This window comes from Pelodiscus sinensis, chromosome 9 (genome assembly GCF_049634645.1).
Source record: "Pelodiscus sinensis isolate JC-2024 chromosome 9, ASM4963464v1, whole genome shotgun sequence".
NCBI lineage: Eukaryota > Metazoa > Chordata > Testudines > Trionychidae > Pelodiscus > Pelodiscus sinensis.
The window spans coordinates 35,392,828-35,415,822 of record NC_134719.1 but is presented as its reverse complement, the minus strand read 5'-3'; the positions used below and the strand labels follow the sequence as shown (position 1 = coordinate 35,415,822).

General features: G+C 44.8%; 1 protein-coding gene across 1 annotated transcript in view; it reads left to right on the top strand.

Moving 5' to 3' along the window:
* The window catches only part of ABCA4 (ATP binding cassette subfamily A member 4), a 137,189-nt gene that overhangs the window by 94,440 nt on the left and 19,754 nt on the right, over window positions 1–22,995 (top strand). The window contains exons 26-38 of the mRNA XM_075936565.1: window positions 251–456; window positions 909–957; window positions 2,411–2,655; window positions 3,578–3,702; window positions 5,071–5,169; window positions 6,531–6,720; window positions 11,054–11,148; window positions 13,036–13,068; window positions 15,698–15,803; window positions 15,918–15,992; window positions 17,265–17,434; window positions 18,310–18,487; window positions 20,298–20,413. Coding sequence (XP_075792680.1) covers window positions 251–456; window positions 909–957; window positions 2,411–2,655; window positions 3,578–3,702; window positions 5,071–5,169; window positions 6,531–6,720; window positions 11,054–11,148; window positions 13,036–13,068; window positions 15,698–15,803; window positions 15,918–15,992; window positions 17,265–17,434; window positions 18,310–18,487; window positions 20,298–20,413 — 1,687 coding nt within the window. The remainder of the gene's footprint in view (window positions 1–250; window positions 457–908; window positions 958–2,410; window positions 2,656–3,577; window positions 3,703–5,070; window positions 5,170–6,530; window positions 6,721–11,053; window positions 11,149–13,035; window positions 13,069–15,697; window positions 15,804–15,917; window positions 15,993–17,264; window positions 17,435–18,309; window positions 18,488–20,297; window positions 20,414–22,995) is intronic.

Genomic DNA, 22,995 nt, shown 5'->3' with positions numbered 1-22,995 from the left:
CCTCTTCAGTTTTTCTCGTTCTTGGGAATACTTTAGTAGATGCTTATGAAAGTCAAATCAAGGTATTGACGGGCATTTAAACATTTCCTGCTGCATCTTTCAAAGATCACAGCTGTCCAGGATTCAGACCAGTCTAGTAGAATATGAACAGAGATGTGTGAGTCTTCCCCATCTTGTTTCAGCACAGCTTTTGGAAGCATTCCCAAGATATTTAAATTGTTTCTTTGAGCACTATTTTGACTCTTCACAGGGGATGTGAATGAGCTTACAGAACTAATTCATCATCATGTTCCAGAAGCAAAGTTAATTGAAAGTATTGGTCAGGAACTCGTCTACCTTTTGCCCAGTAAAGATTTTAAACAGCGTGCTTACGCCAGTCTCTTCAGAGAATTGGAAGAAACCCTGGCTGACCTGGGACTTAGCAGTTTTGGGATTTCGGACACTCCACTCGAAGAGGTAATGGTTGCATTGAAATATTTATCATTCGTTCCAAAAATTCTTTGGGGAGTACTTAAGTTCCGAAAACATGTAGTCATAATAATTCCCTCAAAACTTAACATAAGCCAGTAACACAGATAACAGATCTTTAGAGATGGGAATTCAGAAATAATTTAAGCCTGAATGCTCATCAGATTAGTTTATAAATAGAGGATAACTTGTTAGCCTCGGATGTTCCTCTTTTTATTTCGGTTTCTTTGCTCCTTCCCTCCAAGTCCCCTCCCCTCTCCCCACACCTTTTTCTTCCCAAGGTATTTTCTAGGGGATCTTTGGTTCTATAATTAGCAGCAGTAGTGACAAAGTACCCAAGGTTCTTTGCAAATGACATTTCAGAGGGTGATGGCTAGTGTCTCACAAGAAGGATGACTTCACATGTGTTGCTAACCAAGAGGTGTGCATGTCTTTGGCAGGTTTTCCTGAAGGTCACAGCAGATACTTATCCTGGATCACAGAATGCAGGTAAATATCCATGATTCAGTGTCTGATGCTCTTTTCTCGGGCATTTTGCATTCATGAGAAAATAGCTTCCAGTCCCAGATGTCTTTCTTTTAATTCTGTGTTTGATCAGCAAGTGATGATTTTGGGCCTGAGCCATTATCCAAGAAGTCAATAGAAGTCAGACTTCCATTTTTGATGGATTAGATCTTTAATCATATACATCAAAATCCATCCTCAAGTCTGTAAAGTTTAAATAGTTTTGACATCCAACACTCTGCTGTCTGTAAACATGTTCATCACAGATTTGATTAACTCATCCATAGTGTTGAGAAAAGGGGGCAAAACAGAGGATTAAGGCGGCAGAAGCCAGCCTGCCTGGTACCAGATGAGGGAGAGGAGCATTACAATATAAAGCAGTGTAATTGACAGGAATATATAGGTTTGGGAAAATCTGCTTCTATCAGGCCTAAATCTCTAAGGAAGCTTACCCAGCAATGATAGGGTTAGCAGGTAGCTTCAGAAAAAATACCGGACACACTTGATTGGAGGGTGGGGAGAGAGGGGAAGAAGGGCGGGTGCAGGGCTGGCCAGGAGAGATCGAGGGGTGGGGTAGCTGGTGAGAAGCAGGGCTGGTCAGGGGGATGGGGGAAAATAGGCCAGTGGGGAGTGGTACTGACCTGGGCACTGTCCCGCGCACGGTCCCGGCAAAGCTCCACAACGTGCTTGAACAGTGCTCAGGAGCACGGACAGGGCTTCTCCTCCTCCCCAAGGCTTCACTTCTACGTCAGATGCAACCAGAGGCTCCTAGCTCTGATTGCACCCCGCCTCCCGACCACTCCCCCCGCCCCCACCAGGCTTCCATCGGGCACCCAGCCAGAAAACCAGAAAATACCGGACATTGCACATGTTCGGTATTTTCTGATTTTTTTTTTTTTTTTACCAGACAGAGGGCCCACAAACCAGACTGTCTGGTTGAATACTGGACACCTGGCAACCCTAAGCAATGATGAACAAGGTTGAAATAGCTTCAGCGGGGTAGCTGTGTTAGTCTGTAACAGGCAAAACTTAAAAAACAACAAATAATCTAGTAGCACTTTAAAGACTAAGAAAACATGTAGATGGTATCATGAGCTTTCATGGGCAAAACCCACTTCTTCAGATGACCGGAGTATAATGAGTCCAGATCCAAGGATAAATAAGCGGAGGAGGTGGAGAAAAACAGAGACAGTGAGTAGATAAAACTTAAAAAATCAACAATTAGTCTAGCACTTCAAAGACTAACAAAACATGTAGATGGTGAGTAGATAGTTCAAGTAGTTACAGGGGTCTGTTAAGAACCATTAGCACCTCCATTGTTTGGTACAGGTTAGTCTTTGAAGTGCTACTAGACTGTTGTTTTTTAAGGTTGAAATAGCCACCTAGTCCCTCCTCCCAAGGAGTAATGCATGTGATCACTTCAATTCCCAAAACCTAGGAGGTGCTCAAGAAAATGGCTCTACTCTCCGGACAACCCTCACTGAGCAGAAAGAGAAGGCTGAACAACCCCCTGTGGCAACCAATGGAGCCTCTCGAACCCCCGCAGGGCTAACAGGGGATGGGAGCGAAGGCAAAGGGTCCCGGCAGAATAAAGGCTCTCAGCTTGTCTATCAGCAAATCAAAGCACTGCTCATCAAACGGTTCCACCATGCTACGCGTAGCCATAAGGACTTCCTGGCTCAGGTACCGCTTGTTCTTCATCACTGCCACTGAGGTTTCCCGAAAGAGTCTCAGCATTAATGGCATAAGCCAGGGCTACTCAACACGCGGGCCGCAGGCCTCATGCAGCCCACAGGCTGTTTGTTTGCGGCCTAGGGTGCAGTTTACGCGGGGCTCAACATGCGGCCTGCGAGTGGGATCCTTTGAACATGGCCTCCACCGGGAACACGCTCCATAATGGAGAGGCGTCTTCCATGTGGGCTGAGCATTGAAAGACGCAAGCAGACAGGCTGGCTGGAATAGACGGCTACAGGTGTCGGCGTTTCTAGCTCTCAGGGAGGAGGTGCCAGGAGAGCTGGGGCATTGTGGGAAGTGCTGAGGTGCTGGCTCACACTGGGAATGTTTGGGTCTGATGCCGAGGCTTAAGGTGTAATATTTGTATTCATGCCCGTCGGTGTGAAAGAAGCTATTTGCATATATATTTGCATGTATATGCAACCACACTTAAGTTGCAGCCCTCGGCATGTGCTGTGAGTAGCATTGTGGCCCCCCAGGGCTTCCAAAGTTGAGTAGCCCTGGCATAAGGGATAGCTCCATTAAAAACAAGGGTGTTGATGACAGGAACAAGTGTCCTTGTAAAGGCTGTTCTAATTAATATCCCAGATGTTCTTCATCATGCTCTACAAGCACATGCACTCTAGCTGCCCCCACAATTTGCATCCTCCAAAATGTCTTGCTTTGATTGAGTCTGTCCCTGGCGTAATCCAGGTTGATAAAAATCAGCGCTATAGCAACACTGGAACATTGCTGATAGTGCTGGGAATTAAATGGTGGCACCTGAGAACAGGAATAGGTCTAATCCATGTGCTATTGCTGTCTGTTGTGTGTGTGCGTGTTCTGAGCTGTACATAAATGTTAACCATGATCTTTTTCCTGTTCCCTGCAGATTGTTCTCCCTGCTACTTTTGTGTTGTTAGCTCTAATACTCACAGTTATTATCCCTCCGTTTGGAGAATATCCCAGCTTAATACTACATCCATGGATCTATGGACACCAGACTATTTTCTTCAGGTCAGAGGAACCTTTTTTTAAAAAATAGATCTCTCATCCCCTTTCCTCCTTAGCATTTAGGGCTGCTGGGTTGCATCTGCTGCTTAATTGACCTGGTTTCCCTCTTATCCATCTCAGGATATTTAAATTAGCATGAAATTGGCATGAGTGGAGAATCCAGCCCATTGTGTCCATTGTTTTATTGCAAAAGAATGGTTCTCAAACGTTTTCCTACTGTGAATGGTTCATCTCTCAACCTGTTTGTATTATATGCATTAAAAGTGTCATGTTCCCCTTTAATCCTTGGTCCAATTAAAGTACTAAAGCCTACAACTTCCAATAGGTTATGGAGTTGTTCCTTTAGCTTAATAGGTAGATCTATGCTTTGGTGCTGATGGCTGCAGCTTTAAACCCTGCTGGTTATGTGTGGTGCGGGCGTTACACTTAGTTGTATGTAATTATTTGGATAATGTTAAAGAGAACATGAAAATATATTTGCTTTGATACAATGAAGGCTGCTGCTACTTGGATAATGTTAAAGAGAACATGAAAATATATTTGCTTTGATACAATGAAGGCTGCTGCTACTTGGCTATGTCCCTCCCGTTTTGGTAATTACTGACTTCCAATTTCCAGGGTGTATTACCTTACATTTGTTAGTGCTCAACCTTTCTTTATTAACTGCCGAACCTCGTCATCACTTTGTAGGTTGCTTGTGACATCCTGTGCATTTGCTACTTTTTGTGCTGTCTGCAAATATGATCACAATTGAATTTGCACTTCAAGAAAAAAAACCCTGACAAAGATTAAAAGAATGCACCATGCAAAGAAACACTTTAGTTTTAGTTTGTTTGGTTTCAAGAAGCTTTTTTTCACCTAACAGCCCTGGGCTGGACTACAATCATCAGAAAGCTTAAGCATTTGAAGGCTGTAATGATTGTGAAGCATCTGTACCAAGTAGCTTAACTGATTCCCTCTCATGGTTAGAATTCTCTTTGGCCTCACCATGTTAAAATCTGGGGATGTGATACTTGTCCTGCGATTTCTCTGTGTTTGCCGAATCCCAATATGACTGTTTGTGCGGGGGATACGAGATTAGTGCTCACTTGGGAGTGAGATGATTCCAAGCTTACAAAGGGTAGTGTGTATTTATATTAAGTGAGTGTTTGCTTTGGTCTCAAGAAAAAATGGCCATTGCTTTGTCCTCTAAGCCCCCTTAAATCTTTAAGGTTTATGTACTTGATCCTATTAAAGAGACTAGATTATCAGAAGCTTATGCTGAGAAGAAGCTATGTGTCTACCTGTGTGATGCTGTCACCAGCTGTTTTTTTGTTCTCTACTTCAGTAGTGACAGTTTTTTGTATAGTAAATCTTGTGCGATCTCCTTAGCAATGAGCGGCCTGGTGGTGAACAGATGGCTTCCCTCACCAATGCCTTCTTGAATAAACCAGGATTTGGAAATCGCTGCATGAAGGATGAGCCTCTACGGTAAGGCACTGGACATTTTCTCTTGAAGTAGAAATTGTCTCTTGTAAGATGTGACCAGTAGTATGTGGGGATACCACACTGAGAGTGATGTGAGAGAACTTTTCACTGAAATACATGTGCTCCATGTTTAGTTCTGACGTTGATATTTGGAGATGACAACAAATGATGAGAAAATAATGCAGTCAGGCTAGGAACAAGTCACACTGTTGTATATTAATAGATAGAAGACAGCAAAGGCAGTTCTATGTAGAACATCAATCACATGCATGAAGAATTAAACATGAAAATGTACATGTGTAGAGCGCTATAATAAAGCCAGAATGTCCAGATACCCCCTTCTATTTCCCATGGCTTGCCCCGCTTCAGTTTTCCATGGCTTAGTGCCCAAATTACAATTGCATGTTCTTCCCAGGGCTACAGCAATTACTTAGGGTGGAAAAGTAGCATTAAGGAGTAACTGTGAATTTTAAACTGTTTGCTCTCATAAAAAATGTCAGTCCCACTCTGCCTTGGCTTTTACAATCTCTCTCCCTCTCTTTCTGTTCATCCCCCTACACGTGAGTCCAGACTGCCTGTGCCCCCCTCATTGTCCTTTCTCCTACTGCCTGATTCCTTTCTCTAGAAGAATCCTGTTTCATCTCCTTTCCTCTATTTAGCGTAGCCAGAATTATTAATGTCTGTGGTCTAGTCTAAACTTAAAACTTAGGCCAACATAGCTACTGTACTAAGGGGGTATAAAAATCCACACCCCTGCATAATGTAGCTATGCTGACTGCTCCTCTGATGGAGTCACATTGAGGCTGACAGAAAAGGGCTTTCATTGACCTAGGTGCCATGACTTGGGGAGTTGGTGTTCCTCCCTCTTCTGCTGCAGTAGGCTGCCTAGCAGTGGGACCATGGGTAAGCCACAATGGTCCCTGTCATGTAGGTATGGTCTAAGTGAGAACAAGACAAAGCTGTAAGCATTGTGGATGGATGGGAAGGTACAGTTAGGTACAGCGTGATGGGAGAGCAAGGGAGGAAGGATGGTCTCGGGATAGAGAGCTAGGAGAAAAGGGTTAAAATCTTGGCTCTGCCACAGACTTAATTCAGGTAAATGGGCATATCGCTTAACCTCACTCTTCTTCAGCTCCCTGTCTGTACAAGGCGGACAGTAACCTCGCAGTTGTAGTGTTTCAGACACAAGTGTTTTGGGTTTTTTTTGAACACTCTGAGATTCTGTGATTGCGAAACACTCTTCTCATTGGTAAGGATGCTGTGGATGAGCAATGCAAAGGGAGCAAACTACAGCATCGTGTGTTCATGAACTCTGGTGAGCTATATGACAGCACTCCTGAGAGATACTGTTTTCCTCTGTATAGGGACTACCCATGCAGTAATACGTCAACTGCCTGGAGCACACCGTCTGTTCCTCCTAACATAACCAACCTGTTTCTGACACGCAAATGGAGCCCTGACAACCCTTCTCCCTCCTGCAAATGCAGCACTCGCAAGAAGCTTACTATGCTCCCAGAATGCCCAGCAGGAGCTGGAGGCCTTCCACCCCCACAGGTACTATGCATTGGCCTCACACTTCTAGAGCAGCCCCAGTCAGAGGGAGGATGGAACAGTGGATAAATACAGTGCTGCCGATATTCGTTGGGGGAGAAAGTGTTTACGAAGCAAAATATGTTTGGGGCGGGGGAGGGGGAAGGTGTGATTCATTGAATTAACAGCACTGCTGGCTATGGAAGAGATAGGAAACACATTTCCCCCTGGGTCTAAGCACAGATGCTGGATGACTGGATGGAATTAGCAAGCAGGTGCAGTTGTCCAGGTGAAGGAGGAGCAACTATGGGACTGATGGGTATGTTGTTGCCGGTTAGTTAGTTGGTTGTGTGCTTAACTGCATGCATGTGCCTGCTTGACAGAAGTTTATATTATGGTCTATTTGGGGAGCTATGTGCTGAGCCTACTTGCCTGCTAGGCAAAGCTGAGCACTTCCTAACAAGCCTGTCATCCTTTGATTCCTAATCCCTTTCAGATGCCTCGATAAGGGAGCCTGTCTAACTCAAAGAGAACAATAGTTTAAAAAGCCACCTCATAAGCAAAGAGGAGCAGCAAATGGAAGTTCTGCAAAGGAGTTAAGAGGGTGCCTGGGAGACAGATACTCCTAGTAAATATACTCTGTTCTTAGGAATCCCCCTTCCCTTCAAAAAAAAAAATTCCCCCACAAAGAATGAATAAAAAAACCTTGCAAGAGTAAAAAGAATGCAGGCAGAGGTGTAGCAGCAGAGTGGTACTATCCAGATTATTGCATTAAGTGCAACATGTCTGAATGCCTGCCTTTGTGGCAGGGTACATATGTGTGCATTCAATACAGTCAGCTTATGGCTTTCGGAGATGGCAATTGGCAGGGTTTTGAGACCAGTGTGGCTGAACTGGAGAAACTCAGGGAGGCAGAGAGCTGAGACACATAGAGTACGTCTAGACTACAGGCTTTTGTCGACAGAAATTTTGTCGACAAAGCTTCTGTCGACAAAGAGTGTCTAGACTACATTCAGTTCTGTCAACAAAGCAAGCTGCTTTGTCTACATGGTGGTGTAGACGCAAAGGACAGTGTAGATGCAATAATGCCTTCTGTTGACAGAACTCTGTCGACAAAAGGCGTTTTTCCCCGTAAAATGAGGTTTACCAGCATAGACAAAACTGCTGAGATCTGTCGACGTTATGTCAACAGAACTCAGCAGTAGTGTAGATGCAGGTTTAGTTTTGTTGACAAAAGTCCACTTTTGTTGACAAAACCCTGTAGTCTAGAGGAGACTCAGGGGACACAGTAGAGTACCCCTCACCCATCTGATAGCTTCTGTATTGTTGAGGAGGATGAAAGTCGCAGGGAAGGAGAACATCTCACTGGATTAGAGGGAAATGATCCCATAGTTGCAACCCTTCTTCCAGATGCTGTCATGGTATCCTCTGGCACTCAGGACACATCTCTGGGGGAAGGGAGCTATTTATTATGATAAGTGAAGTACAAAACTCCATTAGTCCAGCATCCAATGCTCCGGGACTCCTGATGGTCCGGCACCTTCAGGAACCCGGAAGTGCTGGGGCAGCCGGACAGGCTTCCCCCATTCAGCTGCTGCTGAAACTGACCAGCAGCTGAATCGGGGAAGCCGGGAGCAGAGCAGCTGGGGTGCTGCTGGGTTGGTCTCGTAGCGCTGCCCCTCGGGGCTGGGGGACCAACCCGGCAGCACCCCAGCTGCTCTTGGGGACGCCTGGGGCAGAGCAACTGGAGTGCTGCCGGGTTGGTCCCGCAGCGCCAAAGGACGGCGCTGCGGGACCAACCCGGCAGCACCCCAGCTGCTCTATTGCAGGCATCCCCAATTCAGCTGCTGCTGAAACTGACCAGCAGAGGCTGAATCAGGGACGAGGAGTAACGGTAGTTCGAACTAGGAAGCCGCGCGGCACAGGGTTCGAACGAGCGGGGATTTAAAAATGGCGGAGCCCCGCTTATGCAAATGAAGCCCGGGAAATTCAAATCCCGGGCTTCATTTGCAAGTGTGGTATGCCTACATTACCCCGCTAGTTCGAACTAGCGGGGTAGTGTAGACGTACCTTAAGGTGCTACAGGACTACTCGGTGTTTTTAAAGTTACAGACCAGCACAGCTACCCCTCTGAGACTGTGTTGATTGTCTTATTGAAATAATTATTGTTCACCATCTGAGGGCATAAAATGGATCTCTTTCTGCATTCAAATCCATGACACTATCTTAAAGCATGTAAATTCAGTTTGCTTTGGTTCCATCATTTCTTTTAACAGAAGTGAAGCAGTATTGTATAAAGAATTCAAGAACGGCTTCTGAATCAATGTAGAGCTGAATGCAGAAGGCCAAATTCTCTTCTCGTTTACACTATCCGATTCCAGACTTCCAAGTAATCCTAAACTGAAGTCAATCTGGATTTGGAGTGCCTAAGGCCAAGTCTACACTGGCACATTACAGTCCTGTAGTTTTCTGGCTCAGGGGTGTGAAAAAAATACTCTCTCCCATGCCAAGTGCAAGTTACAGCACTGTGAAGAGCCAGTGTGAACTAGGGATATTAAAGACTAGTCAACTATCCGATAAGCAAATGCTTATCATATAGTCAGTCAGCTAGTCAATTCCCCCCCCCCCTCCGTTGCCTCTATCAAATAGAGGCAGCAAACGGGGGTAGGGGGAAGAGAGGATACTTCAAAGGGCAGAGGCATTGCAAAGGCGCAGCACTCACCTGCCAGGATCAGCTGTGTGGTGTTGCCCCTTTGAAACGCGCTGCCTGGAGCCCAGGGTCAGCTGGGAACTCTCCAGCTGATCCTGGGTTTCGCTGAAATGCTGCGCGGAGCCTGGGATCAGCTGGGGAGTCTCCAGCTTACCCTTGGCTGCGGTGTGGCATTTCAAATCAGCAGTGCAGCATGGAGCCTGGAGCCAGCAGGGACTCTGAGTACCTCCCTGACCCAGGGTTCCATAAGGGCGCTTCCGCTTTGAAATGCACAAGAGCCCCTACTAGGGACTCTTGTACATTTGAAAGTTGGCACGCCGTGTGCAGCCTGGAGTCAGCGGGAATTCCTGCTGGCCCCGGGCTGCATGCGGTGTCCCACATACCTCCTTTGAAATGTACAAGAGCAAGGGCTCTTGTACATTTCAAAGGAGGAGTGCAGAAGTGCTTACTGACTAGTCAAGTAGTCGATGGAAATTCCATTTACTACCTGACTAGTAAATAAACCACAATTTAACATCCTTAGTGTGAACCGGCTACAGCACCGGGAGCGCAGTTCCCAGCATTGTTAGCTACTCCCCTCACAGAGGCGGTTTACATCGAGTGCGGGTAGAGCTGTCTCCCAGTGCTTGTGCTGTGGCCACACTTTCACTTTTAAGTGCTGTTGCGGCTCTGCTGTAAACTGATAAGTGTAGACAAAGCCTAAGTGTGCACTTCTGCAACTGTAGAGAGTTTGGTCTGCAATTTCGAATCTCTTTGAAGCAACAAATATGTTACAAAATGATTGGATTTTGGGGTGATTCTGTTCATCTGAGAGAAGTGTGGAACATATATTTGGATCAGAACTGGCCATGGATGTGACTGTTCATATTCTGGTCTCAAGAGGCTATAGGAAATTTCAGAATATGGCAAGACATTAGCAACTGATTTGGAGTAGGTATTCCATGGATGCTAAAAGTATTCCTCTGCATTAGTTAGAATCTGCCAGAGGCATGCTGTGTTTTTCATCTAAGCAGCATCGCCGCCCTATAGGCTGTATTTTAAAGGTATTTTTCTAGGCACTGTGTTGCTTCTAGGCTACAAGATTTATTCTCTGAAATTGCACAGAAACTTTATAACTATAGCCCTATCCAGGAGAAACTCATTATCTGGCTTTAAGTTTCATTGAAATTAGACACTTAGCCTAAGCCCACCACAGCTTACATATTTTTGGCCTTCACTAAAAACAAGGTGTAGTCTTAAATCAAGGTGTCTTTACTAGGATTTTATCTTGAGTTAGCTCACATTAGAACACACTGTGTTGGTCCCCTCCGCCCTTCCCCCCCAAAATGAAGGTGAGGCCTTGGTCAGCCTTGGGTTATATTTTGAATGAATGCAGTTAAAGTTTCAGAGTGAATCCAGGATGGATTGTATCAAGCCTTGCAGACTGTGGTTTCATGTGATGTCCACTCAAACCCCAGTGAAGCTGAGTTTGACTCAAATACAGGTGGAACTTTTTGGTTTCAGTCAGGAATTCAAATCAAAGCTGGATAAAAGTTACTTTTCAGGTGAGATCCTGTAAGCTGAAACCAGTTTTCCAGATAAACACTCGTGATGAGCTTAGGGACTCTGAAGTTTGCAATAACTGGTTAGATTTTCTTTGCCTCACAGAGAGTGCAGCACAGCACAGAAATTCTTCAAGATCTCACCTACAGAAACATTTCTGATTTCCTAGTGAAAACCTACCCCACTCTGATCAGAGAAAGGTAGGGGTAATTCTTACTGAGCTGTTTCTATTTGTCACATTCAGCATGGAGTACATATGTGTGATATAGTCATTAGCAATAATATGACACAACACTAGATTTGCTCAAAGCATCCAAACATTAACCCTCCCCAGCCCTGGAAGGTAGGAAAGGATTTCTATTCATCCTGGGTGGGATTAAATTGTACCCATATAAGCATTTTTATACCAATATAACTGCCTCCATCCTAATCAGGTTGTATTGCTTTAACTAGAACTGCGTGGCCAGAGCAGTACAGCTTTTGTGTGTGGACAAGTTGCTTAGAGGCAGATCTGAGCTTAGACTTCAAGGGTACATGCACACTGCAGAGTAAGCCTTTTGAATTCAAGCTCAAGACTCTCCTCCCTCCCCTGCCCCTTTCCATCTGTACACAAATTATGCCAATCCAGATCGCAGGATCCTGTGGGGGTGGAAGGTCCAAGAATGAGCCAAACCAGGCTCCAGGGTTCAAGCGCTGTTGTTTTGTAGTGTAGACTCAGCCCTACTGGACTTGGGCTCTTGAAGTCTACTGACCTTTTTTTGTCCTCTAGATACTCAAATTTTCCCACACTGTGCTACAAAGAGGTAGAGAAGTCACGTTTTGAGAAAGCACTAGGAAGACTTGGGATATGGGTGGCTGGACTTAGACCCACATAATATAGTGCAGATGTTGGACTTAAGATTCTAACCTGTGGTAACAAATGAGTGTAAATGCTTAAGCCTGAGGTTAACAAATCCAGGATCTGATGACTTGAGTCCTATTAATCCTGGCTTACATTGCAGTGTAGACGTAACCCGAGAGTGCCTGACTCCAAAGATATGTCTACACTGCAATAACATATCTGTGGCACCGAGCATCTGAGCCTAGAGCAGCTGAGTTGGGGTCATGGGTTTCTGTTTCTAGGCTAAAATTGCAGTGAAGTGTTCAGGCTTGGGCTGGAGCTAGGGCTCCTGTCTCAAGCTTGGGCTTCTGTCTCCAGCTCAAGCCCAAAGGCTACGCTGCCGTCTTATATTGCCAGACTGAGCACCATGAGTTTGTGTCACCTGCTATGGGCCAGACATGTCCATGCTGCAAGTCTTTTATAGTGGCACAGACATACTTCAAGCCCAGAGTTCAGTCAGTGCTGTCTGTCCAGCACTTGCTGCACTGCTTGAAATGTCCTTGAAGTTAGTCGTTCGAATGTGTTTTCTCACTGCTGCCTGCCCTCATTGGCCGGGCCCATGAATGCTTGTTATGTGCTGGTAAAACTTTAAGCCATTTTGATATTAATTCAATATAGAGATAGAACAGAATTATTGTATGTGACCGTACAAATATTTTGGCTCACCTCTGCTTAACTTGTTGATGCTCTCAGTCTTGATTCTTCTCCTGGTATGAATTTTGGCAGCAACAAAAAAGCAAAAAGCCCACTCCAGAAAACTCATGGACTCCTAATGGTAAATTCCCATCTCAGTGTCATCAGCACTCAGTATGCCTGAAGAGACCTCTGTTCAGCTGAGCTCTTAAGTACCTGCTTTATGTTCATCTGAGCCAGAACAAGCCATTTTGCAGCATTTTGGAAGAAGCCACCTAGCACTGGTCGACAGGCTGGGGCTAATGGAGCTCATGCTAAGTGCTCTAAAATAACTGAGTAGAAGGAGCTTTGGAGATGTGACATGAGCGGGACCTGGGGCTCTGAAGTCTGTCCCTCTCCCCAGCTGCAATTCCAGATGCTCTCTCTACAGTTGTTATTAGAGCACTAGTACAAGCCCCACTAGCCTGAGTCAGTCAGCCAGGCTGGGAGGCTCGCTTCCACTCCCACCCAAATGCTGTTCAGATATACCCTCAGTTTGATCCAAAATGCTTCATAATCTTCTTTTCTCTTTCAGCTTGAAGAGCAAATACTGGGTCAACGAGCAAAGGTAGGAAACTATTTTATCAACTGCCATGGTAAATAAAACAGTGATTTTCTGTTTAACTTTGGAGAAGCTTGGAAGGCCCGAACACACAATGAAACTTCCACCAGCTCCATTGTGCACAACAGAGGTCAATGTGAATCAGTCAGGGGAACTACCTCTGCATATTGCAACAGTGCTCTGATGTAGCTCTATCTACAGCACTGTGGAGGGGCATAACCCTGAGGAAGGGCTGGGCAGACAGGTCGGAGAGAATACACTAACCTGGACACCCGCATAGCAAGTATGCAGTGGTAACAGATCACACACAGAGCTGGAGTAGTAGCTGCAGAGCAGTATGCACTGGAACTTCTTGGCTTGGGGGAAGATGTATCTTGATTTTACTGATGCTTTGGAACCACTCCTCCAGGGTGTTCTCAGACCCAAACTAGGGAAATGTGATAGATTAAATTACTATAAAGTGAGTGCACCAATGGTTGAAAAAACATACTCAGAGTAGTTATGAGTGGATCTCTGACAGACTGGGATAATGTATATAGTGGGGTCCTGTAGAGGTCTGTCCTGGGGCTGGGACTGAGGAGACTAATCATTGGAATAATTTACCAAGGATCCTAATAGATTCTCCATCATTGGCAATTTCTGAATCAAGACTGGTTAAAAAAACAGACACAGCTTGTGTTGTACAGAAGGTCAGATTCACTAGATTATCACAGCAGTGACCCTTTCCAGTCTTGGAATCTCTGAATATTTTTCGTCATGTCTTGGATAATGGAATGAAGAGTATGCTTTTAACATGTGTAATGCAATACTGGGAAGGGTTGCAAGCTCTTAGGAGGACAGGATTGGAATTCAAAATGATCTTGATAAATTGGAGACCTGTGGCACTTTAGAGAGTAACAGATTTGTTAGAGCATAAGCTTTTGTGGGTAAAACCCACTTGTTCAGATGAATTGGAAGTTGTGGTATTGCTTAGAGAACGTCTAGGTCTAAAGTCAGAGACAAAATATTTAGGAGAAGGCAATTCGGGATTGTTACAGTTTACATCTGAAAACTTAAAAAAGTCGATTCTGTTTGAAAATAATCTTTGTTATCCTTTACAACATGAGAAAACAGGACTTACAAGTATGAGCCCTTATCCTGTTTCCAAAGTTCACATGAAGCCTTCACAAATTATTGCTCACTTTATACCAGTGTTTCTCAAAGTGGGATGCGGGTCCACTTTGGGAAAGCCACTAATGGGCCTGCACTGCTTTGTCTACCTAACGGGTCCATAGCCATGAAGTCTTGTGGCTCCCATTGGCTTTGGTTCACCATTTCCAGTCAAGGGGAGCTCCGTGGCTACAGACCCTTTAAGTAAGCAAAGTGGCTCAAGTCCGCTAGCGGCTTTCCCAAAATAGGCATGCAGCCCACTTTGAGGAACACTGCTTCAGGGTTGGGGAACCTTTTTTGGGTTAGGGGCTGCTGATCCACAGAAAAATTAGTCCGGGGGCCGCACAAAAGCAACTAGCAAAACAAAAACACCTCACTGATGTGACCCCTGACTGAGAAGCAGAAATATGCTCCACGTTTCCCTCACCAACCAGAGATTAGGGGGGCGTGGACTAATAGATTGCAGGCTTTCGTAAGCTCTTTGTGGGGCCAAAAATGAGGGGTTCAGTGCATGGGAGGGAGGTTGCTGGGAAGCAGGCCTGGGCTGGGGGAGTTTGGGTGGGAAGGAGGGTGCAGGAGTGAAGTGGGAGTGTGCAGTCTGGGCTGAGAGGTGCAGGAGCATGCTGGTGATTGGGGCAGGTGTCTGGGAGGTTTGTAGGGTGCAAGAGTGGGCTAGGAGCGTGGGGGTGTGCCAGGAGGGGGGTTCAGAAGCAGGTGGCAATTGTGGGGTCTGGGTGATGCTGGTGCAGAGGGAGAGCCCCAGGCCTTAGGGGCTGGATCCAGGCCAGACCCCCCTGACCTTAGGTTCCCCACCCCTGCTTTATACATTAGCAGTTAGAGAACTGGCTTATTTCACATGACTTCTTTATGAATGTCTGCTGTCATGGAAATAGTACCATTTATGGAGTTGAATTCAAGCACTTGGATTGCAGACATAGGCATGCTAATATAATATTACATTTTGTAGTTATTTGTTATTAAGTATTGGTTGGCATCAGCATTTCTAGGTGCCTCTTTCTCCTGGACCAGCTGCAATCTCATGTCTGACTCACAGTGTTCCCATGCTCTCAATAACTAATGCTTGAGATGCTCAAAGTATTAAGGAGGTGTTAAGAAAACAATAGGTAATCAAGTGCTTTCAGGTATCCATCCAGTTGGGTTATTATGTCTAAGAAATGGGGAGAAGCCAGAATTGAAATGGTCAAGATTGTAAATTGTTTTGATCTATTGATTTCACAAAAGTCCAAATCACTCTTTTTAGAATTGTATCTGACAGAACAATCCTATTAGTCTAAAATCAATATGGTTTATTATATGCAAAACCTGTAAGAGCTATGTGGTTTGTTAGTAAGTAGAAACTGTTACACAGGAATTATGACATGTGTCTAAAGCAAACATTTACTCAGGCAACTTTTAGTATTTCTGTTGACTAAAGAGATTTGGATCTATAGTATAAGTGCTTGATCCATGTGTGCTCTTCCGCTAGGTACGGAGGGATTTCCATTGGAGGAAGACTCCCAGTCCTTCATGTCACTGGAAATGAAATTGTTGATTTTTTGAGACACCTTGGCCAAATGATGAATGTAACAGGAGTAAGCAGGAATGTTTTATCTGTTTATCAAAAAACAGCATGCAAATGTTCGAATGTGTAGCACCAAAATCCCATTTTTCTGGCTGATTTTAGACTTTGTTTTCTTGACTTTTAGGGTCAAGCGTCAATGTCTGCTGCTAAAGAAATGTCTAATTTCCTTAAATACATGGAAACGGAAGACAACATTAAGGTATACGGAGAGGAAAGTCTGGAAGAACACTGCTGTTTCAGAGCCAGATTCCAATCTCTGTGAATATTGTTGTCCTTAACTACAAAGAGTTTCTTGTATGCAATGTTGTAGCTATGTCAGTCCCAGGATATTAGAGAGACCAAGTGGGTAAGGTAATTTTTTTTTATTGGACCAACTTCTGCAACTAGAGACAAGCTTTCAAGCTTACACAGAGCTCTCATTCAGGTCTGGGAAATGTATCGAGAGTGTCACAACTGAATATGAGGAGGAACAGGTTGTTTATCATAAGTAGTTAACATATATTTCCAACATATGTCCTTGAATGATGTCTTGAAATAAGGGCTAACTACTGAGTCTGATTCACTTTGTATCAAACAAGCTGTGATACTCTGAGGGGATGAATATTCCACCCCACCCTCCCTTGGAGAGAGAAACATTATTCCAGGGCTCATGTCCCCAGCGCTATGTTAGCAAGAGAGTTTCTCCTGCCAACATACCTTCTGTCACTTGCAGTGGTGTCCTTTCAGTGTGATGGAAGAGCTCTCTCCCATTGGCATAGAGTGTCTTCACGACCCATGCTGTGCTGCCGCGGCACTGTGAATGTAGATGGGCCCTGAGTCAGGTGTGCTGGAAATAGGTGTGCTGGGGGTGTGGCAGCAGTATTGCCTAGTGTAAAGTGATTTCCATCATATACAGGGTTTACAGTTTTGTTCAATGGCTTTCAGCACCCCCATTATACAAATTGTTCCAGCACCCCACTCTGAGTAAATTTCCCAGATCTGAAGAAAAGCTTTGTGTAAGCTCAAAAGCTCGTGTCTCTCACCAACAGAAATTGGTACAATAAAAGATATTACCTCACCCACCTTGGATCTATAATGTTTGTTTCTCCCATGTAATTACTCTGATGTGTGTGGAGTTATGGTTAGTTTTCTATTGTGAGTTTCGTTATCCAGTTGCCATTTTATACACTTTTGAAGAATATTAGGTGTTAAAAAGTTGCCAATGTAAAATCCATTGTCCTGTTGTTGGAAAGCTTTTTTAGGCCACTGTTTTGGAATTATCTATTAAAATACAATGTCTGGGGGGGAATCTCCCTGCTGGGAGGCGCAATGGATTTTACAAAGTCAGCTTCTTTAACAACCCCTCAGAGCTGTGTACATTCCTGCTGACATTTCCCAGTGGAGAAGTAACCCAAAGGTAGCCATGTGGCCTACTCCCACTCTGTGTTAACGTTACTGACTGCTTACGACACTTTTGCTTTCTGGCTCTCAGGTGTGGTTTAACAATAAAGGCTGGCATGCCATGGTAAGCTTTCTTAATGTAGCCAACAATGCAGTCCTGAGATCCAATCTGTGGAAAGGCCAGGCTCCTGAAGAATACGGGATCACCGCAATAAACCATCCTCTGAACCTCACCAAGGAGCAGCTCTCAGAAGTCACTGTGTAAGCTGTAGTAGTTTCCCTGGGTTCTTTCACACATTTATTTCCCTTCCTCTCCATTCAGCCCCTCCCTTTTCCCACCTCTTCCCCGGCAAGAGTTCAAACACCAAGCTGAAGCTTGAGTGATATAGTTTAATTCAGGGCATATGTTTTTATGTGCCCTTTGCAATTGAGCACCTTTCCTTCAGTTTTATCATAGTCAGAAGTTAGTTATAAAATCTCTTCTGTGTACTTTGCCTGTGAGACTAGCTCATTACTGGTCCTTGTAGTGAGGGTCTCCCATCCCACCTACATAACTATGGGTGTAGGCATGCACACAGCTGTGCCATGTATCAGAAAAGTCATAAAGGCACCATCATTTGGCTTTTAGGTGCCCACAGTTACTTGGCACTGTATAAGATATACAGTCAAACATGGTCTTTGGCCCAAAGAGTTCACACATCATGGCATTTTCATAGGTGCGCACCTGTTCCTTGTATTAGGCTGTTTTCTTATCCCACTTAAGAATGCTGAATGCCTCTGTGAGTCTGCACCTATTGTATGAGTGACGGCACTGTCTGTAACAACAGGGCTGATTTGGAGGGAGCATCTGTCATACGGGTGTGCAGGGAACTGTGTGTATCTCTGTCTGTTCTTGTTAGTTACAACCCTGAGCTTAATGCCAAAGAATGTACTAACAAGTTCCCAACAGCTAAATAATCCTTGTGTTACAAAACACTCTTGTTACAGCTAGATGTTAAAACTGCCTGTTGGATTTGCTGATGGTGTTAGCTAGCTTGGGGTTGTAGCTGCTCATGCTGGCTCAGAGCTCTCTAGTGGCACTCTGTGTTACTTTCACTCTTGCTCAAAAGGTCCCTCCCTCCTCTTTTTTGTTGCAGGCTGACCACTTCAGTGGATGCTGTTGTTGCCATCTGTGTGATTTTTGCCATGTCCTTCATTCCAGCCAGTTTTGTTTTGTATCTGATCCAAGAACGGGTGACGAAAGCCAAGCACCTCCAGTTCGTCAGTGGTGTTAACCCTGCTGTTTACTGGCTAACCAATTTCCTTTGGGACATAGTGAGTATCTGCTAGTTGTAGCTCCTGGCCTTGAGCTATTGCTGCGTTTGGTTTGAATATGTAGACCCGTTTAGTGAGGTAGATCCTGGCCTGATGATGGAGCGGGTGCAGGGGGAAGGGAGCAATTGCCCTTGGGCAGTGGAGGCACCTGGAGCTCCAAACATGATGAATCACCACCAGAACTCTGCTGCAGCACTCTGGGCGCCACTTAGGGCTGCCTGAGGACACGGGGGCACAGTGCAGCACACTCCAGGCAGCAGAGTCCAGGCAGCACTGAGGGCCACCTGCCTTCAGATATGCCCCTCCCACCTGAGGCCCTGCCTCTTCTAGGAGCATGGAGCCACCCTCCACACCTTTCCCAGGGGACCAGGGTGGCTGTCAGCTCTATCGGCAGATCCCAAGCACAAAAAGCTATTCGCGTCTTAAAACATTACCTATGTAGCTTGTTCTAAGCACTTGACTGGTTTCTAATTCATTTCAAATAATTAAATCAAGTCTGAAACATGCTTCATGGGTCAGCTGAGGAAGCTGGAAGTGATGTTAACCTCGTGCATTTCCAGTGCATACAATTTTATCTTTCTTGTATGTGCCATTAATTGTATTGTCAATATAGAATAAAGCAGTACCCAGGGCTAATTTAGAGCTATGCTGAGAGCATGGCTTGCTCATCCCAGCCCAGGAGGAAATAACTTCTCTGACTGACTAAGGCCATGTCTCTAGCTGTGCCACTGTAGTGTAGCTGCTTCCAACCCTGAGGGAAGGGTATTTTCCATTGATGTAGTTAATCCACTTCTCTAAGAAGTGGTAGCTAGGTCATTGGGAGGATTCTTCAGTCAGTCTAGCTGCATCTCCCCAAGAGAGAGGGAGGAAGGGATGAGAGAGGGTGGGAGAAATTTAACTTACAGCAATCAGGGTGTGAAATTGTTTACAGCCCCAAGAAATACAGCTGAGTGGATCCAATTTTTAAGTGTGAATTAGGCTTAAGGCAAAGTGATATTGGGCTCCAGGAGGGGTCCTGTCCCAGCCCTTCTCATCTGGATCCAGAGGGTATGTAAAACATGAGCAATTGAAGGGATCCTCTGGGAATTTAGCAAGGACCTCGCAGGAAGCCCAGGCTGGAAATACTAATAGATCAAATGCAGCTAGATGATTTCTGTTGTTCCCCACATGGTGAGCCATCACCATCACTCTGGACAAATGGAGTGTCCTAGGAAAACCAAGCAAGGGATTGTGAGGGGATCCTGAGGAATTTTTGTACTTTGCATTGTGTTACATTGTGTACCTGTTCAAATACAGGCATAAGGGCTCAGGGCTGGTCTAATCTCCAGAGCAGCCCCACTGTCCTGAGGTTTACAGCTGTAGGGTTCCCACTGTCAGTGCCCTGCAAAGCCCCCCTTCCGTAACTGAAGGTGCTCCTGGTGAGGATTTGTTCTGCTGACAGAAGGAGCATAGTGTGGACACAAAGGGGGAAAGAATCAATTTAATTGCTACAATGCCTGTAGGTTGACTTAAGTCACTTAATTCTGTAGCATAGACATGCCCACAGAAAATGCTGTTGCAAAATATTACTTCTTCCCACACACCAATACTTTGGAGAATTGGGAAGGAGGAACTGGGCCCTGAGGCATAGTGCCTCCATGCAAATCACCTACACACTTCCCCTTCTGATGGGCTGCCAGCTAAAAGCATGATGTAACCCATTATTTTCGATGCCCCCCTCAATTTAAAACCATTCTGGAGCAGACCAGTAGGTATGGAAATGTTTGCAGCTCTACATGGCTCACACATCACACTTCTTTTGCCGTGACAGGTGAATTACATAGTGAGTGCCGGGATGATTGTGGGTATATTCATTGGATTCGAAAAGAAAGCGTACACTTCTCCAAGCAATCTGCCTGTACTTATTGCATTGCTACTTCTGTATGGGTAAGTCTTCCAGGCAGTTTGTTAATTTAGAGTCCATTAAGCAAGCAATGACCTTTATTTTCATGTTAGAAATAAATTTCAGGTTGCTAAGCTTGGTACTAAGTCATGGCTAGTTTTAAAGAGGTGCAATCTAAGGTCACAACAGAGCACTGGGAACCAGGGACTCCTTGGTTCTTATCTCAGCTCCGATAATAACTCAGTGTATGGCTGTGAGCAAGACACATAACCCCTCTTTGTAAAGTCGGGACATTATATTATTTTTTATCTCAGAGGAATGTTTAGAATAACTAACTAGCTAATTTGGCTGGACAGAATGTGGAAGGAAGGAACTTTGTGTGGGTAATTTATTAGTAATAGTCATTATGATGGGAGGGCACAAAGGTCCCCCATCTGAATTGGGGCTCTATTGCTCTAGACACTTTGTATAAAGGCAAAGGAGGCATTGTAGCTTAGCATTTATGGATGTGGAAGAGCTAGGTATTAGAGACACAGGAAACCTACAACTGTAACTGACACAAGGATTCTGTACCTTAGCTCTGCCATATGCTGATAAATGGGTTTATTAACATTTACCTACTTCCCAGGGGTGTTAAAAGTCTTAAAGGTGAAATTGGATCTGTGACCTGTTCTGCTTTCTGAGGGGCAAAGAAGGACTAAATGTTGTGTTGTTTAAAAAAAATAAACATATCCTTTGCTTTTTTTGTTTACCCCCCTAGAAATGTCAAAAATATCAGATATTGTTTTCTGAGATTTAGCTGAGGGACTTGCTGGCTATCTTAAATATTTAGTGTGAACTTTTTTAGCCTCTAACTGAAGGCATGGAACATATTCAACAAACAGAACATTTCTTCCAGTCATTTAAGCAATTCAGTTAAATAAGTTTTGGCAAAAAGAGTTTTTAGAAGACTAAATAAAATTATTTTTCCCTCTCAGTTAGTTAGGGTTCACTTTTAAATCACAGTCCTACTAATTCTGCAGCTGTCCACAGTGTCCTCTACATAAAATAGACCAGACAAGATCTGAATTAATATAAAAAACCAAGCAGCTTTTTATCTTCAAACACAGGACTTTCCAGGCCCTCTTTATACACTACAAAGAAGTCTAGAATGGGCACTAATCCAGTTTTATTTCTAGTCACTTTCCCATGTTTTATAAGTTACAAGAGTACAATCACTAAGGCCTTATTTACCCCTACCAGGAGCTCAATACTGGTAGGTGATTGATCTTCTGGAAGTCAATTTAATAGGTCTAGTAAGGATGTTCTAAATTGACTGCTGATTATGCTCCTGTCATCTCTGATGCTCCACTGGGTCACGAGGAGTAAGGGAAGTCGAAAGTCTCCTGTTGATTCCCCACAGCGGGGATGTTGTGGTAACTTGAATTAAGGGATGTCAACTCCAGCTATGCTATTTATGTAGCTAGAGTTGTGTACCTTAGTTTGACTTAGCCTCCTAATGTAGACCTGGCCTAGGACGTGTAGTCACTAGTTAGAGACATCTAAAAGCATTTAATCAGATTAGTCAGTGGACTTTTATAGGCATAAGAATGATCTACATCAAAAGGAGTGTGTTTCTGAAATTTAAAAAAATCTCTAAAAATGGACAGATTTTGCTCAAAAAATCACACGAGAGTCATTTTAAATTTCCACTTGTCACCGCAGCCAGGTTTTAAATGTCTCCAGAGGCAAGACCAAGTGCACTACACCCACTGCATAATTCTGAGATTTTCTTTTAGCAGCAAATTGTGAAGTTGCTAACAAAGTAACTGTCCTCTATTTAGCCCCTGAGTTTGTACATGCCAGGAATGTATAACACAGTTTAGAGCAATTCACCACTGTTGTGACTGCAGCTTCTCCTTGTCAGACTGTTTGCTGCCTAACATTATCAGTATGTTCAAGAAGCATTCTGTTGTGCTGCTGAATATATACCCAATATAATGTGACAGTTCTTTGGGTACTCATAACTCTGAGGCCAAGTCTATACTACAGACCTATATCAATATAACTGTGTCACTCACTCCACTCCCCACCGATTGTCACTCTCCCCACCCTCACTCAGTTTCACTGGTCTGGGGCATGGAGTTGGGTGCAGGAGGGGACTCCAGGCTAGGGAAAAACATTGGGTGCAGGAGATGGTCTAAGGTGCTGAGAGGGGGCGTCAGGGCTGGGGGAAAACGTTGGGGTTCAGTACAGGGTTTGGAGTCCTAGCTCTGGGAGGAGGTGCAGGGCTGGGGTGCTGGAGAGGGTTTGGGGTGCAGAAGGGGGTATGGGATGCTGGCTTCAGGAAAGGGGTTGGGGTGCACCTCCCCATTGGCAGTGTGGTGAGACTAAGGTAGATTTCCTGCCTGCTCCTGTCCCCAAATGTCTTCTGGAAGGGGCCAATGCTCCTCTGAGGGTTAGGGGCACCGGGCTCAATATGCTGCTTCTCTCTGCCAGCACCACTCCCTCATCCCCCTTTGGCTACAGTTCCCTGTTCCCAACAAATGGGGGAGCTACCGGGGCAATTCTTACAGGCAGGAGCAATGTGTCGAGACCTCCCCCCGCAGGCAGAATCATTCTGGCCACTTCCAGGAGTGGCAAGTGG